This window comes from Microcaecilia unicolor, chromosome 5, assembly GCF_901765095.1.
Source record: "Microcaecilia unicolor chromosome 5, aMicUni1.1, whole genome shotgun sequence".
Classification (NCBI taxonomy): domain Eukaryota; kingdom Metazoa; phylum Chordata; class Amphibia; order Gymnophiona; family Siphonopidae; genus Microcaecilia; species Microcaecilia unicolor.
In genome coordinates this window covers 82,644,246-82,660,183 of record NC_044035.1, presented here as the reverse complement: position 1 = coordinate 82,660,183, position 15,938 = coordinate 82,644,246, and the positions used below count along the sequence as shown (strand labels likewise).

The following is a 15,938-nucleotide window of genomic DNA, read 5'->3' as shown; positions in this document are numbered from 1 at the left end:
GAGTCAAAGATGACCCCAAGGTTTAGAGCTGAGGAGACAGGGAGAATGAGAGAGCCATCAACAGAAATAGAAAACGGGGGGAGCGAGGAGGTGGGTTTGGGGGGGAAAATGAGAAGCTCGGTTTGGTCATATTTAATTTCAGGTGGCATTGAGACATCCAGGCAGCAATGTCAGACAAGCACGCTGAAACTTTGGTTTGGATGCAAGGTGAGATATCAGGGGTAGAAAGGTAGATTTGGGAGTCATCAGCATAGAGATGGTAGGAAAAGCCATGGGATGAGATTAATGAACCAAGGGAAGAAGTATAGATAGAAAAGAGGAGGGGACCAAGAACAGAACCCTGAGGTACGCCGACAGGCAGAGGGATAGAAGTAGAAGAGAATCCACCAGAGTGAACACTAAAGGTGCGGAGGGAGAGGTAGGAAGAGAACCAGGAAAGGACAGAGCCCTGGAATCCAAGTGAGGACAGGGTATCGAGAAGTATGCTGTGATCGACAGTGTCAAAAGCAGCGGAAAGATCAAGAAGAATGAGGATGGAATATTGACCTCTGGATTTAGCCAGTAATAGGTCATTGGAGACTTTAGTAAGCGCAGTTTCGGTTGAATGGAGAGGGCGAAAACCAGATTGTAGTGAGTCAAGAATAGCATGTGAGGAGAGAAAATCAAGGCAGCGGCGGTGAACAGCACGCTCAAGTAATTTGGAGAGAAAAGGAAGGAGGGAGATGGGTCGGTAATTAGAGGGACAAGTAGGGTCAAGTGAAGGCTTCTTAAGGAGAGGTGTAACCACAGCATGTTTAAAGGCAGCAGGGACAGTCGCAGTGGAAAGTGAGAGGTTGAGAATGTGACAGATAAAAGGAATAAGAGTAGGAGAGATGGCATTAAGAAGGTGGGTGGGAATGGGATCAGAGGAACAGGTGGTACATTTTGAGGAAGAAAGGAGAAGTGTAGTTTCCTCAATAGTAACTTCAGGAAAGGAGGAAAGGGAATGAGGGGAAGGAGAGAGAGGGGAACGGACTAGTGGAGGGAGAGCTGGTGAGGTAGAGAAAGCAAGGTTTATCTTTTGAACCTTGTTGTGAAAGAATTCAGCAAGGGTCTGAGGAGATAATGAAGGGGGAGTTGGTAATTTATCTCCTCAGCACTTTGTCTTTTAACCCTAGTACGAACTTTTATTTTAGTGTCTTCTGGGTTTCTTATCCTCCTCAAGTCTCTTTTCATTATAGCACCCAGCTTCTCATGCAGTTTGTACCCAAATACTCAGATTGTTTGCTTGTCTTCCTGCTTCTGGTTATAGAACTCTTGTATCTGTATACTTAGTGCATGGGCGTAGTTTAGGGGGGCAAGGGGGGCATTGCCCCCCCAAACACAGAGCCGGCAGAATGCTGCAGGCAGTTGTGGTCCCTCCTTCCCACCCTCAGCTCCCCAATAGCCCTCCTCTTCGTTCTTTCCTGCCACCCCCCCCCCCCCCCCCCCCCGGCGTTTAAACCTTTTATTCAGCTAAGTGACGGCAGTGAAGAAAACAGCACAGCAAGCAGGCTCACCTCCATCCTTTCCCTTCACTCACAGACAGTGTCCCGCCTTCCTATGATGATGTATTTCCTGTTTCCGCGAGGGCGGGACACTGTCTTTGAGGGAAGGGAAAGGCTGGAGGTGAGCCCACTGTGCTGTTTTCTTCACTGTCATCGCTGCAACTGAAAATAAAAGGTTTAAACGCTCACGGGGGGGGGGGGGGACAGGAAGGAATGGAGAGGAGGGCTTTCGGGGAGCGTATTCTGTAAAGTGATGCAGGTCAATTCTAAGATGTGGATTGAAAAGGGGGTGTGGCCATGGGAGTGGAAAGGGCAGGCTATGGGCATTTCTAAACATTGGATATTGGGACAAAAACTGTTGGTCAGATACTTATCTGATACTGGGCGGGGGGTGGGGTGGGGGGAACTCATTGCCATTGGTTGAAGAAATTTTGGAGTAGTATAACATTTTGGGCCCTGTTTACTAAGTCATTTTATACTGGTATGCAAAGCTTGAGTTAATTCTGCTGAATTATTTAGATATTTTCCTACACTTAATCTAGGATTTTGTGGACTAGTGAATTATACTCACCTGCAAAGCATTAAGTCCAGTTCACGATTACAGATGTCAGTTACTTGGGATTGCCACCACTTGAGGCAGGGTTTTACACTGAATAGATATCAAATTTCTCTATGAAATAATGTGGAGGTGAGAAATGTGGTGTGTGTCAGAAATGATTTACTACTTAAACATACATACATTTAGGCAATATTTTAACATAGCTATTCAAGATTAACACCATACAAATTTTTAATTTACAAAAAGAAAAAAATATATAGTTTTCAATGTGAGCATTTCCTCTGCCTCATGCAGTAAGTATAGGGTGATCCTGGCATGGGTAAGCTGGCAGGAGGGTAGAGAGGTACTAAGGGAAGCCTGGTGGATAGGGTCGATTGACGTTCAGAGTTTGGGCAGCCTTGTTGTGTTGGAGAAAGGGCAGGGTTTAGAATTTAAACTATGTATCAACCATTTTTACTATCATATCCCCTGCCCCTCCCCCCAACCTCCAAGTGTCGTCAGCTTTCTACTTGGCTGTGTTAAAGATAACCCAATTTTGTGAATGGAGGGAAATATTCCACATTAAAGGCAGTAATGGAACATGAATTATAATTTATATATAGTTCATCTGATATTCAGCCAGTTGCAGACAGCGTGGTAGCTGCTGCTGTCGGCGCTGACCCCGGAGATTCAATGCCAGACCATATCCAGCAACTGTTTCAGTTTTGGTTGCAGCAACTTATCTGGCTAAGCAAATATTCAGTGTTAGCCAGTTAAGTTAATAGCAGTTAAAATAGTTCTGCTATTTAAGTGGCCTATCTTAACCGTTCAACTTAGCCGGTTTAGCACTGAATATTTAAGTGACTTGGAGGGGCATAATCGAACGGGGGCGCCCATCTCTAAGGTCGCCCATCTCCGGGGATGGCCCCAGGAAGGGGCAGAGCCAATCGTATTATCAAACAAGATGGGCACATCTTTCGTTTCGATAATACAGTCCGGGGCCACCCAAATCCCAACATTTAGGCCGACCTTAGAGATGGCCGACCTCAGTTATCGTCTATAATGGGAATTGAGGGCGGCCATCTAAAAAACGACCAAATCCAAGGCATTTGGTCGTGGGAGGAGCCAGCATTCGTAATGCATTGGTCCCCCTCACATGCCAGGACACCAACCGGGCACCCTAGGGGGCACTGCAGTGGACTTCATAAATTGCTCCCAGGTACATAACTCCCTTACCTTGGGTGCTGAGCCCCCCAAATCCCCCCAAAACCCACTACCCACAACTGTACACCACTACCATAGCCCTTAGGGATGAAGGGGGGCACCTACATGTGGGTACAGTGGGTTTTGGGGGGGGTTGGGAGGACTCACATTTACCACCACAAGTGTAACAGGTAGGGGGGTGGGCCTGGGTCCGCCTGCCTGAAGTGCACTGCACCCACTAAAAACTGCTCCAGGGACCTGCATACTGCTGTCATGGAGCTGGGTATGACATATGAAGCTCGCATAGAGGCTGGCAAAAATGTTTTTAAATTTTTTTGGGGGTGGGAGGGGGTTGGTGACCACTGGGGGAGTAAGGGGAGGTCATCCCCCATTCCCTCCGGTGGTCATCTGGTCAGTTGGGGCACCTTTTTGAGGCTTGGTCGTGAAAAAATGGACCAAGTAAAGTCAGCCAAATGCTCGTCAGGGACACCCTTATTTTTTCCATTATCGGCTGAGGGCAGCCATCTCTTAACCACACCCCCGCCCACCTTCGGGTACACTGCTGACACGCCCCCTTGAACGTTGGCCGGCCCTGCGACGGAAAGCAGTTGAGGGCGGCCAAAATCGGCTTTTGATTATGCCGATTTGGCCGGCTCTGAGAGAAGGCTGCCCATCTCCCGATTTGTGTTGGAAGATGGGCGCCCTTCTCTTTCGAAAATGAGCTGGATAGCCAGTTAGCGGCTAGTAGCTAAGCGGTAATATTCAGCAGAGATAACCAGCTACCTTGCACTGAATCTATTTATGTTCATGAAAACCTTCTACACCGCTTGTACTGACAAACTGAATAAAGTGGAGCACACCAGTTAAACAGACCTGAATATCAGGCCCAGTATGTTTAAGTGTGGTGAAAACAATAGGTAAACAAGACCAAAAGGAAATTCTGTAAAAATATCTTTAATATTATAAGCCTAATATTCTGAATTGTGTAACAAGTCTAGGAATGTACACATAAAACATCAATAGCTAAGAACAATGAAATGCCTTCTCTTTTTTTACCCTATTTACTAAAGAATGGTATGATTTTGCAATTATTGTGCCTTAATTAACAAAATTAATATGTGGGAGCAGCAAAACATCTGTTAACAGTTGAGTGTTCCCAGCAGTTTCCTATTAATTAACACAAAGAAACATTGTTTTTCTAACATGCATAAACTGCATTGCAGATAATGCAGTACAATTACTTGCATCAATGCAGGTGCCAATAACTGTGCTGCATTATCCGCCATATTAACTGTTAATGGCCAGAAACTACATCCCCTCTAGGCTCTTCCCATTCTGCATTAGTCCTTAAGGCAGAAATTACCATGTGTTAATTGCTAAGACCTCACATGAATATAACAATTAACATATGCTAACAATCAATAGCTAACGCAGCTTGGTAAAATAGGCTCCATTGTGTTTTGCATGCAGTGTGATCCACGGGTATTGTTGACTTAGGGGCAGATTTTAGAAAGAATGTACAGATCGGAATTCAGATGTCTAGGCTGGGACTTCTGAAGTTCCACTAGTATTTTAGAACAAGGCCTGCTGATGTAAAGCTGGTTCTAAACTAGATGGAGAAATGGATGTTTATGCAACAGTTATGTGCAGGGGCGTAGCCAGACTTTGGCGGGAGGGGGGTCCAGAGCCTGAGGTGAGGGGGCACATTTTAGCCCCCCCAGGCGCCGCCGACCCCCCCCCCCCCCCCCCCCCGCCATTGCCGACACCCACCCCCACCCTGCCACCGACACTCTCGAGTCCCCCTCCTACCGCCAACCCACCGTTTCCTACCTTTGCTAGCGGGGGACCCCAACCCCCACCAGCCGAGGTCTTCTTCTCCTCGCAAAAGGCTTCCTTCTGTTTCTGACGTCCTGCACATACAACGTGCAGGACATCAGACTCACAGAACGAAGCCTTGCAGATCAGCTGTACAACGTGCAGAACGTCAGAAACAGAAGGAAGCCTTTTGCAAGAAAAGAGGACCTCGGCTGGCGGGGGTTGGGGTCCCCCGCTAGCAAAGGCAGGCGATGGCAGGTTGGTGGCGGGAAGGGGGTCGGGCGGGTCATCGGCAGGGGGGTCCTGGTCCCATGTAGCTACACCACTGGTTATATGTAGCAACAGCAGCAGCATCCATTTTAGAACTATAAATGTTTAAAATATCAACAGGTCAACATGGGCACAAAAATATTTATGTTATAAAATAGCAGCATAACAGTTTATGTACCAGAACATAAATGTTTATGTCAGCCATTTTAGAAACATAAGCGTATATTTTTCCTGAGGCTGTCACAGAGCCCAGTAACCCTTGTTAGTTTCACTTTTAGTAGAGGAGGACCTCAACCACTAGGGGATTAACGGGGCAACCTCATGTAATCCTTCCAGTGGAGTTCTACTCAATAGAAGCACTTTTCTGAAACCTACACGCCCCAGAAAGCAAGAGTAATTCCCAGCTTCAGACATAGATGTGCAATTCACTTCTGAAATGAGGAATACACAATTATTTTTAGGTCCACCCTAGTCTTTCCCAATATACCAAAACTATTAGACATGTATATGCTGGCTATGTAAATTGAGATTTAGAAGTTTATGCAATTAAAACGTCTAAATGCCAGTTTACGCATGTCTAAAAGGACCTTTGGGGCCCTTTTAATAAGCTACAGTAAAAAGTGGCCTGCGCTACTTTGGACAATGAAATTGGTGCGTGATTGGCCATTTTTTACCGTGGCTGGGGAAAAATGCCTTTTTTTATGGGGCAATAAATGGCTGTGCACTAATATGAAAAGTAGCACATGGCTATTTTATTTTTTTGTTACATTTGTATGCTGCACTTTTTCCCCACTCATGGCAGGCTCAATGCAGCAGGCAATGGAGGGTTAAGTGACTTGCCCAGAGTCACAAGGAGCTGCCTGTGCTGGGAATTGAACTCAGTTCCTCAGGACCAAAGTCCACCACCCTAACCACTAGGCCATTCCTCCACTCCTCCACATTTACTGCCTGAGCCCATAACACCACCTATTTACTTGTCGGAAAGGGCTCAAGTGCTACTTGTGTGGTAATGAGGCAGCGTGCGCCAATGTGGCCGTGCTGCCAGTTCCCACCGGGAACGCCGTTCTCCTTCCCCCCACAGTAGAAAATAGTTATTTTACTGCGGGAAACAGCTCACACTAACTTCAGAATTACTGCCGGGTGCCCACACTACCCCGGAAATAGTGTCGATTTGGCATGTGCTACCCGCTCGTTAACCCTACTGTGGCTTAGTAAAAGGGCTCCTTCGTGGAAAAGCACAATCTTATGTAATAAACATATCTTTAAATAATCTGGTTAGTGCCTCTGAAAATCAGTGGCTGGCTCCAGTAAGTTGCATTTATTTGGGTAGGAGCCAATCCTTCCTGGATAAATGCCAAAAAGAGACACAGATGAAAGTTGTAAAAGTATAGTCAGAGCCTTATTTACTAAGGTGCGCTAGTGTTTTTAGCATGTACTAATTGTTAGCATGCGCTAATACTAGAGACACCCATATATTCCTATAGGTGTCTCTACTGTTAGTGCGGCTTATTAAATAGGGCCCTGTGTGTTAGAGAAAACTTAAAAAGTACATGTTTCCTTTTACTTTTGTACCTCATGTGACCTAAAAGATAAAATTTCATTTTAAACAAATGGCCATCTGTTGCATGGCTGTTACAATGTATGTGTTTGGAGGAAAAAGCCTCTGCGTTACCGGTTCAGAATATTCAGATCTGAATACACGGGGCAAACTCTTCATCGGGTAAAAAACCTCCCTAATACAATTGAAGGTGTGACTTGTTATTCTGTGTGTAGATATTCAAAACAGATTCAATGGTTCCCTCCGTGGATTGAGTCTGTTTTGAATATCGACACACAGAATAACAAGTCACACCTTCAATTGTATTAGGGAGGTTTTTTAGCCGATGAAGATTTTGCCCCGTGTATTCAGATCTGAATATTCTGAACCGGGAACTCAGAGGCTTTTTCCTCCAAACCCATATGTTGTAACAGCCACGCCACAGACGGCCATTTGTTTAAATTAAAATTTCATTTATATCTAATATTGTGGCTAAGTCCAACTGACTATATAAAAATTGGCCTAAAAGATAAAGCCAGGTGCCACGGAAACAGTATATTGTGATACCTGTTTCAGTTTATGACCTTGTTAAATCTCACTGCTGCAAAATCACAATCATTCGTACACTCTGAGTTTAAATATATAGTATTGCACAAACGTCTGTTGATGGATTTATGTGCAAAAGAACAACAGTGATGGTAAAAAGTCTTTGAAGCAAAACAATTAGTTTATATCAATAAATACTGTAGTTATGGCACATACAGCAAACTTTCTGTGACAGTTCCAGGAGAGAGCAGCAAATCTGATTTTGATGATTGTGACAAAAAAAAAAACCCAAAACGGTGTAGTACATCAAACAAATGTTTCAAAACTATTGCAAATACAGCCAATGCCATAGTAATCCTTCCTCAACTAAGAATTCAATATTAGAACAATAAGTACATAAGTACATAAGTACATAAGTAGTGCCATACTGGGAAAGACCAAAGGTCCATCTAGCCCAGCATCCTGTCACCGACAGTGGCCAATCCAGGTCAATATTTCAAAATATTATTTAAGAAATGAAAGACAAAAAAAAATATCTGAAGAGCTAAAGTGGAGCTATGAGTGAAGCCTGCTGACAACCTGCTCCTGGACTTTCTCTGAAAGGAGATCTTCCCTCGAAGAGTTTTTCCTGAAAGACAAAGAAATGGAAGAAGAAATTAGGATTGCGAATTTCAGGGAAGAGAAATACTTAGCAGACACAATACCAGAAAAAAAAACTGCAGATCATACAGAACACAGTGGTAAGACTAATTTTCAAAATGAACAGATACACAAGCGCTTCACCATATCTCGCTAAACTACATTGGTTAGCCATAGCTGAAAGAATCAAGTTTAAAGACACCTGTCTAGTTTTTTTACATACTTCAAGGTGCCACCTCCGAACTACTCATTCACATCTCAGCTGTCTGCATTGTTTACTCCAACAGACTGAAAGAACAACTAATCTTAGCCCCTTAGTTCTACAAGGGAATCTGATTTCAAAAGATCTTCAGTTCGCTGCAGGCGCTGGGGACTCCTGTAAGGTACACCGGAAAGGGACGGGGTTCAGAGACAGCAGGGCAAATGCCGGGACACCGCGGAGGAAAGAGGGGTGAGAGCAGTGTGGTGCCACTACTGGGTGGGGCCATCTCTGGCCGTCTTCAAATCTAAGCTAAAAGCCCACCTTTTTGATGCTGCTTTTAACTCCTAACCCTTATTCACTTGTTCAGAACCTTTATTTTATCATCCTCACTTTAATATTCCCTTATCTCTTGTTTGTCCTGTTTGTCTGTCCTAATAAGATTGCAAGCTCTGTCGAGCAGAGACTGTCTCTTCATGGTCAAGTGTACAGCACTGCGTACGTCTAGTAGCGCTATAGAAATGATAAGTAGTAATAGTCCCACCTGTAGCTATGCCACTGGCATGAATTTACAGAATTACCTCCTAACTTTCTATACATCACAGTTTCTATCAACAATGGATATATACAAACATCTATATATTGGAAATCAACTAACAAAAGCAACTACTCTAGAATTCTAGCTTCCACCCTTCACATACTAAAAGTCCATTATAGACAGCCACTCTGCACGAAACCATTGTTTATGTTCTGACTGAATCTTTCAGATAGAAAGGCTACAACCAGTGGTGTGCTAGAGCCGGCTCGCACCAGCTCAGAAGAGCCGGTTAAAATTTTTGGCATCTTGCGAGCCGGTTGTTCTGGGAGTGCGAGCCGGCTTGCCTTTCCTCCCCCCCCCCCCCCCCCCCGAGCTGCAGGGTCATAGACTCCCAGCACATATCTGAAGACAGCAGGGTCCCTGGTGGTCTAGTGGAGCCTTCGGGGCAGGAAAGATCCCCAGTCTGACCCTCCTGCACCACATCGCTCTTTAAAAATGGCTGCCGAGACTTCCAGGGGCGAAAGTCTCGCGAGGCCGCCCTTGTAAATCTTGGCAGCTGTTTTAAAAAAAGATGCGGCTGCAGGAGGGAAGTTACCAGCACACCACTGGCTACAACCACAAAATGATCTCCAGTAAGATTGCTTTTTCACTTAAAACAGCCTGTAGAAATTTACTGCAGTACAAAAAAAGAAAAAGAAAACCAAAGAGTCCCTCTTGCAGTACAATATAAAACAGAGCTAAGAAAATTTAGAAAAATCATAAAAGACATACAGCCACTTCTTCAGGAGGATGAATTAGTAAAAGATATTCCCAGCACCACTGGCCTTCCAACAACTACCAAATCTGAAGCAACAATTACTCATCTATATATTACAACTTTACCTTACCCTTCACTACCAATTATAATGTTCTAGTACATATTGTGTTGTCGTTGCAAGTAGTATACCATGCCATACTTTGTACTGTTGTTTGAATATTTTTACTGCTCTAATTGCCTTCTGCTCATGTTTGATCTGTTCTTACTGTACACCGCCTTGAGTGAATTCCTTCAAAAAGGCGGTAAATAAATCCTAATAAATAAATAAATTACCGTAATGCAATTCAACAGAAGCTCAGAAAGAAGAGAATGGCACAAGTCCTTGCCATTTATCAAGCTGCCAGCATATCACAGGACATCAGTTATCCACATGGGGAAAATATGGAAGATAAAGGGAACCTGGGGAGTGGCCAAGATGGTGTCCCGAGGTCAGCTGCTATACACTCCGTGTTTGTCTAATACTGCCCTTTCTGTTTCCACAGTCCTGACTGTGAGAGTCAGTATGCCCTGTACCAAAAGAAAGGGGATGTTTTAAAGCTTTACCTTCACCAGCTAGAGCTTCCTCACCAGTGCAGCAGACTCTGGAGCTTTGCTCCATCCAATGTCAGAAATCATTACAGGGAGCAGGCCCTTCTGGAACTTCATTGGGAGGAGCGCTGTTTCTGGGGCAGGATGTTTCTTTCAGGCTTATTTTCGAAAGTGATCGCCGGCCATTTCCTGAAATAAATCGGGAGATGGCCGGCGATCTCTCAAAAGCGGTGAAATCAGTATAATCGAAAGCGGCTTTTTTGACAGAATCGCCGCTTTCCTGTCACCTCGCCGGCAAAAGTTCAAGGGGGCGTGTCGGCGGCATAGCGAAGGCGGGATATGGGCGGGCATGGGTGTGGCTACTAGATGGCCGACTTTCGCGGATAATGGAAAAAAAAGCAGCATTAAGCAGTATTTTGCCGGGTTTACTTTGTACTTTTATTTTCACGACCAAGCTTCAAAAAGGTGCCCCAAATGACTAGATGACCACCGGAGGGAATGGGGGATGACCTCCCCGTAGTCCCCCAGTGGTCACCAACCCCCTCCCACACTAAAAAAATAAAAACCTTTTTTGCCAGCCTGCATGCCAGCCTCAAATGTCATACCCAGCTCCCTGACAGCAGTATGCAAGTCCCTGGAGCAGTTTTTAATGGGTGCAGTGCACTTCAGGCAGGCAGACCCAGGTCCATCCCCCCCCCCCCCCCCCACTACCTGTTACACTTGTGGTGCTAAGTGTTGAGCCCTCTAACCCCCCCTCCCCAAAACCCACATGTAGGTGCCCCCCTTCACCCAAGAGGGCTATGGTATTGGTGTAGAGTTGTGGGGAGTGGGTTTGGGGGGGATTTGGGGGGCTCAGCACGCAAGGTAAGGGAGCTATGCACCTGGGAGGTATTTGTATATATTTTTTTAATTGTTAGAAGTGCCCCCTAGGGTGCCCGGTTGGTGTCCTGGCATGTCAGGGGGACCAGTGCACTACAAATGCTGGCTCCTCCCACAACCAAATGCCTTGGATTTCGCCGGGTTTGAGATGGCCAGCATTTTTTTCCCTTATCGTTGAAAAACAAAACCGGCATCTCAAACCCAGCGAAATCCAAGGCATTTGGCCGGGCTAAACCGTATTATCGAAAAAAAAGATGGCCGGCTATCTTTTTCGATAATACAGTTTCGGCCAGCTGTTATGCCCCTCTTTGTCTCCTCCCTGCTACTGAAGCCCCACCATATCCAGCTGCTGGCAGGATCACGGTTGCAGGCCCTGTGCTGGCAGAAGGCACCAGCTATGTGATCAGCAGCATGCATTGGAGTCAACTTTTCAAAATGATTGGGGGTGCTAAACCCAACAGAACTTACCCCTCCTTGGATACATTCAAGGATCTTGCTCAATATTGGGGGAGGGGAACTCAAGCACCCACAGAGTTGGCTTCTATGGCTGGGCATGGAAATGAAATACAGAAATAAACCAAGATCCTATTGATCTATTGTAAACAAAACATTCAAATCTGCCTTCCATATCTCTGCAATGTGTGTTGCATTTCTCTCCTGCTTCTGCAACACTGCAATAGGAAAACAAACTTTATCTTGTAACTGAATCCAGGAAGTTGAACCTGGTCTTCCATCATCCCTCTTGGCCCGCTTGGACTTCTGCTGTTTCTCTTTGCCTCCTTTGCCTTTCCCTTCTTGCCTTGTCCTCCCGCCCTTCCTGATGAAATGTAACTGCACTGTATTTATTTTAATGTATTTATTTTAACTAGTTCATTGTAAGCCGCTTTGGGGCTGCAACACTGCGGCAAAAGGCGGGGTATAAATGATTTGAAATAAATAAAAAATAATATCTATCCCTGACCCCCCAGCCTGCATGAAAGTCTCTCCTGGAGATGACAAGCGTCTTCCTAGTGACAGGGCCGCCGAGAGACAAAGCCAGGCCCGGGGCAAACAATCTTAAGGGCCCTCCCCACCCCGTGCACCACACATCATAAGTCAAACATGTGACCTGCTCACTTTACATAAAACATTATAGTAACTGAGATGCAGATTGAGACATTTACAAGTCTCCCAGTAATTTACAAAAGGCTCTGCCAAATGTGGAGCTTTTATTAAAATATATAAACAGATGCGTCAAATACTCATGTATTTCCAGCATGCACAGGAGTAGTCATTTCAGAAAAAGCAATGATGACTATAGACTATAAGCCATGCCTAAAATAAGGAGCCAATCATATTCCCATAAAAATGGTATATAGTGTGGGGGAGGGGGGACACTGCTGGGAACCAGTCTCTCTTGAGTCAGTGCATAAGAAAATGGCATTGGAAAATAAAATTAATCATTACCTTACAAAAAAAACAATTCTTCTAGTTTGTCTGCTTGTCTCTCCTCCTGTCCTCTATGACCTGTGTTGTCCTGGCTGGGACTGAGGAGGAGTTGGGTTGGGAGACCGTCCGCCAGATTATAATCCTATTCCAACCCTGCCCTGAACCTTGCTAGCTAGACTGTAGACACTACACAGTAGTACAATCACTGTACAACCGACATCCACAACTGGATATGTGGTGGAAGTGCAGAGCAGGCAGCCCGCCGCAGCGCACTGAACGCAGGAGATGAGACATTCAGCTAGGGAAGAAGTACGTCACCGGCGCCGCACTGAGAAAGACAGGGCCCAGCTGCGCAGTGCCGTCACACACCAGGGAGAGAGAGTCGGAGAGAGGCAGGAAGGAAGTCAGAAGGATGAGGAGAGGAGCAACAGAGGACCTGCACTGGTGCACAGCAAGTTAATGGCAATAATGCAGTGTGCCTGTGCCAGCGCCGGTGCCCCCTGCACAAGTCAGGAAACCAAAGAAGATTGCACTCGGTGCACTGCAGGCAGCTTTTTGCCTGCTCTACCATGCCACCGCCATCCAACTTTTATAAAGCTTAGCAAACCGGAAATTTATTATTCAGTGCAGCAGCGCAGCTCCGGGCCCCCCTTTGAGGCCGGGCTCGGAGAATTTTGCCCCCCTCGGCGGCCTTGCCTACTGACAGAAGGCATCAGGAACCTAAACTCTGCAGCCCTTCTGATCAAATTGATTTATTTACTGATTACTATGTTAAAGAAAGAACAGCAGAGTCCAGGTGCCCCTGTTCTATGCTGTAAACTCGGGGTCTGCTTCTCAACCTCCAGCTCTTCTCAGTAATTGAGTTACACTTGAGCAAAAATGACCACATACATTTAAAAATTAATTACATAGCGCCAAGATCAGCAGTTCTGAACCTTTTTATATTTTGAGGAGCTTTTGACTGTGGGGGTAAGCCGATCAGCTGCAGTTCATTAAAAGCTTCAGTTCAGTAAATAAAATGTAAAATACAATCAGACTAGTATAAAATGGCATGCCTTGATAGATTATTCTCTTGAAAATAATAATACCCACTTTAGTCTCTGGAGCTTCTGAGTTACTATAAATTCCAAATATCAAAAGTGAAAGGTCAAAATAAGAGATGCATAGAAAGTCAGTACCAAATCCAAAAAGTTCATTCTGGTGAGGTCCTGGAACCTTGCAGCCAGCTCTGGATTTTCATATCAGTCTTCTCCCCGCCCCCCCCCCCCCCCCCCCCACCGGAACAAAAATCAGGGGCGCAATAAACAGACTGCAGAGTCTAGAGTCCCTATTTCTAGGAAAATGTAAATGGCCGTATGCAATGCCTGAATACATTCGGGCCCAGCTCTGACGTTCGCCCACTCAGTGAAAAGAAGGAATGTTTCCCGGCCAGAGTCCCAGCTTCTGGGAAAAGTCACCAGCGTTTTGCTGCTCCAGGAGCTCACATCAACCCCGTCTGTGCAAGCACACAGAAGCGGACCGTGGAATGGGGAATCCCTGGGATGTGGGATCAGCCCTTGGAATAGATGATTGGGGAGCAAGCAACAACATTGGATTGCCAGTGCCACTCCTTTTTTAAAAACTGCTTTTACTTTTTGCAGTGTGGTGCCCGAATGGGCCGGCAGCAGCATACAGATCCAAGGGCTCAGATCCCAAAACTCGGCGCCTATGGCAGCATGGGAACCGTTACCAAAGGTACAGTGTCAGGAGAAATTACTGTAGGGGAGTGTATGATGTTACCTCATCCCCCCCCCCCCCCCCCCCCCCCCCCCGTTGTGGTTACTCTGGAGACTCTTTGACAGGCTATTGAGAGGCTGAATACTGTGTCAAAATCAACTCTGGAGACTGCTAATCTTGCCATGAAGGTTGAAGGTTTGTCTCAGTCAATAGATAAAATTAAGAAGGAGGCTGTTGAGACATACTCAAGCTGAAATTACAGCACTTAAAGGAAATGTAACAACTTTAATTAAGGACAACTTATTATCCACAGAAAATTTAAACTGCTGGAAAACCTTCAATAGGCATTTAAATCTTAGAATATTGAACTTTCATAGACCAGTCAGTTTCCCCCCTATGGACTTGTTTAAAAAATTTCTTATTGAAAATTTAAAATTATTTTCAAACTCTATTCCTTCAGGGATCCTTTTACTAAGCCGTGTAAGCGCCTATGCGCGCCAAAATGGAGTCACCGCCCGACTACCGTGTGGATGTTGCGGTAATTTCATTTTGGTGTGCGTCCATTACGTGCATCTGAAAAATGATGCGCATAGCGGACACATGCCAAGTGGCATCTGACATGCGTAGGTCATTACCGCCCAAATTCTTTACTGCTAGGTCTATGGCTAGCAGTAAGGTTTCAGACCAAAAATGGACGCTCGGCAATTTTGATTTTGCCGCACCTCCATTTTCATTAAAAAAGGCCTTTTTTACACATGCGTTGAAAAATGATTCTGCGCGTGCCCAAAACCCAAGCCTACACTACTGCAGGCCATTTTTCAGCGTGCCTTATATATAAAAGGACGCCTGTTAATATGATTTATTATTTACCTACTAAAATAGTAACTAGGGGGACTCTGGAAGATCCTGGTCAGGGACAAGAGAATTTGAAAGATTATCTGCTGTATTGGAGTACTCAATTTCAGAAGTGTCAGTAAGAGCTACCATACTTATTTCCTTTGTGTTTGAACAAGATCTAAATGGGATTATGAGACTGTTATTTCAAAAACTTTCAACAAATGTTTTGTGGTCAGAGAGTGCGGCTGTATCCTGATGTGGCCAAATATATTCAAGACAGGAGATGTTTCTTGGACATGAGGGCTGACACTAAAGCTTTGGGTGCTTCATTTCTTCTTGTATATCTGTTTTAACGTATTATTCGTTACTTAGGTGTGAACTATGTGTTCTTTGAACTAGAACATCTTAAGTCTTTCATTGATCTATAAAAGCTGTCTGGAGTTGGGTAATATCAAATGGTTGAGACGTTATTTGTAGGGTAAACTGGGCAAGGCTTGTTCCTCTCTAGACAATTTTTCTCATATAGGGGGTCTTGAACTAAAGGTTAGCTCGAGTTATCTGCAGCAGGTCCCATTTTATTCATATGGGCCCTGCTGTAGATAACTTGAGCTAATCTATAGTAAAAGACCCCCACCGTCTCCTAATTATATGTAGTCACTCCCCCAAGTTTTGTGGTTTAAGGAAGAGTTAATGCAAACAGTTTTCTTTCTTCTAACTCCTTTTGTAATTTTTTCATGTTTGAGTTATTTTCTGTGTATTGTGTTGCCCTGTGTGTCCTAATCAAGTGGATACTTGTGGAATTGTTCAACTTAAATGCATAAATAAAAAGTTTTAAAAAATATAGGGATCTTACTCATGCTCATCCTCAAATTTCATATCTCATTTCATATTTCAATTTTACTTAATATACCCCAGATAACAA

The 15,938-nt window shown here is 44.8% G+C and overlaps 1 protein-coding gene across 1 annotated transcript in view; it reads right to left on the bottom strand.

Annotated features, from left to right (window-relative positions):
• Positions 1–7,978: 7,978 nt before the first annotated feature.
• Positions 7,979–15,938, bottom strand: part of HTR7 (5-hydroxytryptamine receptor 7) — a 54,913-nt gene continuing 46,953 nt past the window's right edge. The window contains exon 3 of the mRNA XM_030204822.1: positions 7,979–8,063. Coding sequence (XP_030060682.1) covers positions 7,991–8,063 — 73 coding nt within the window. The 3' untranslated portion in view covers positions 7,979–7,990. The remainder of the gene's footprint in view (positions 8,064–15,938) is intronic.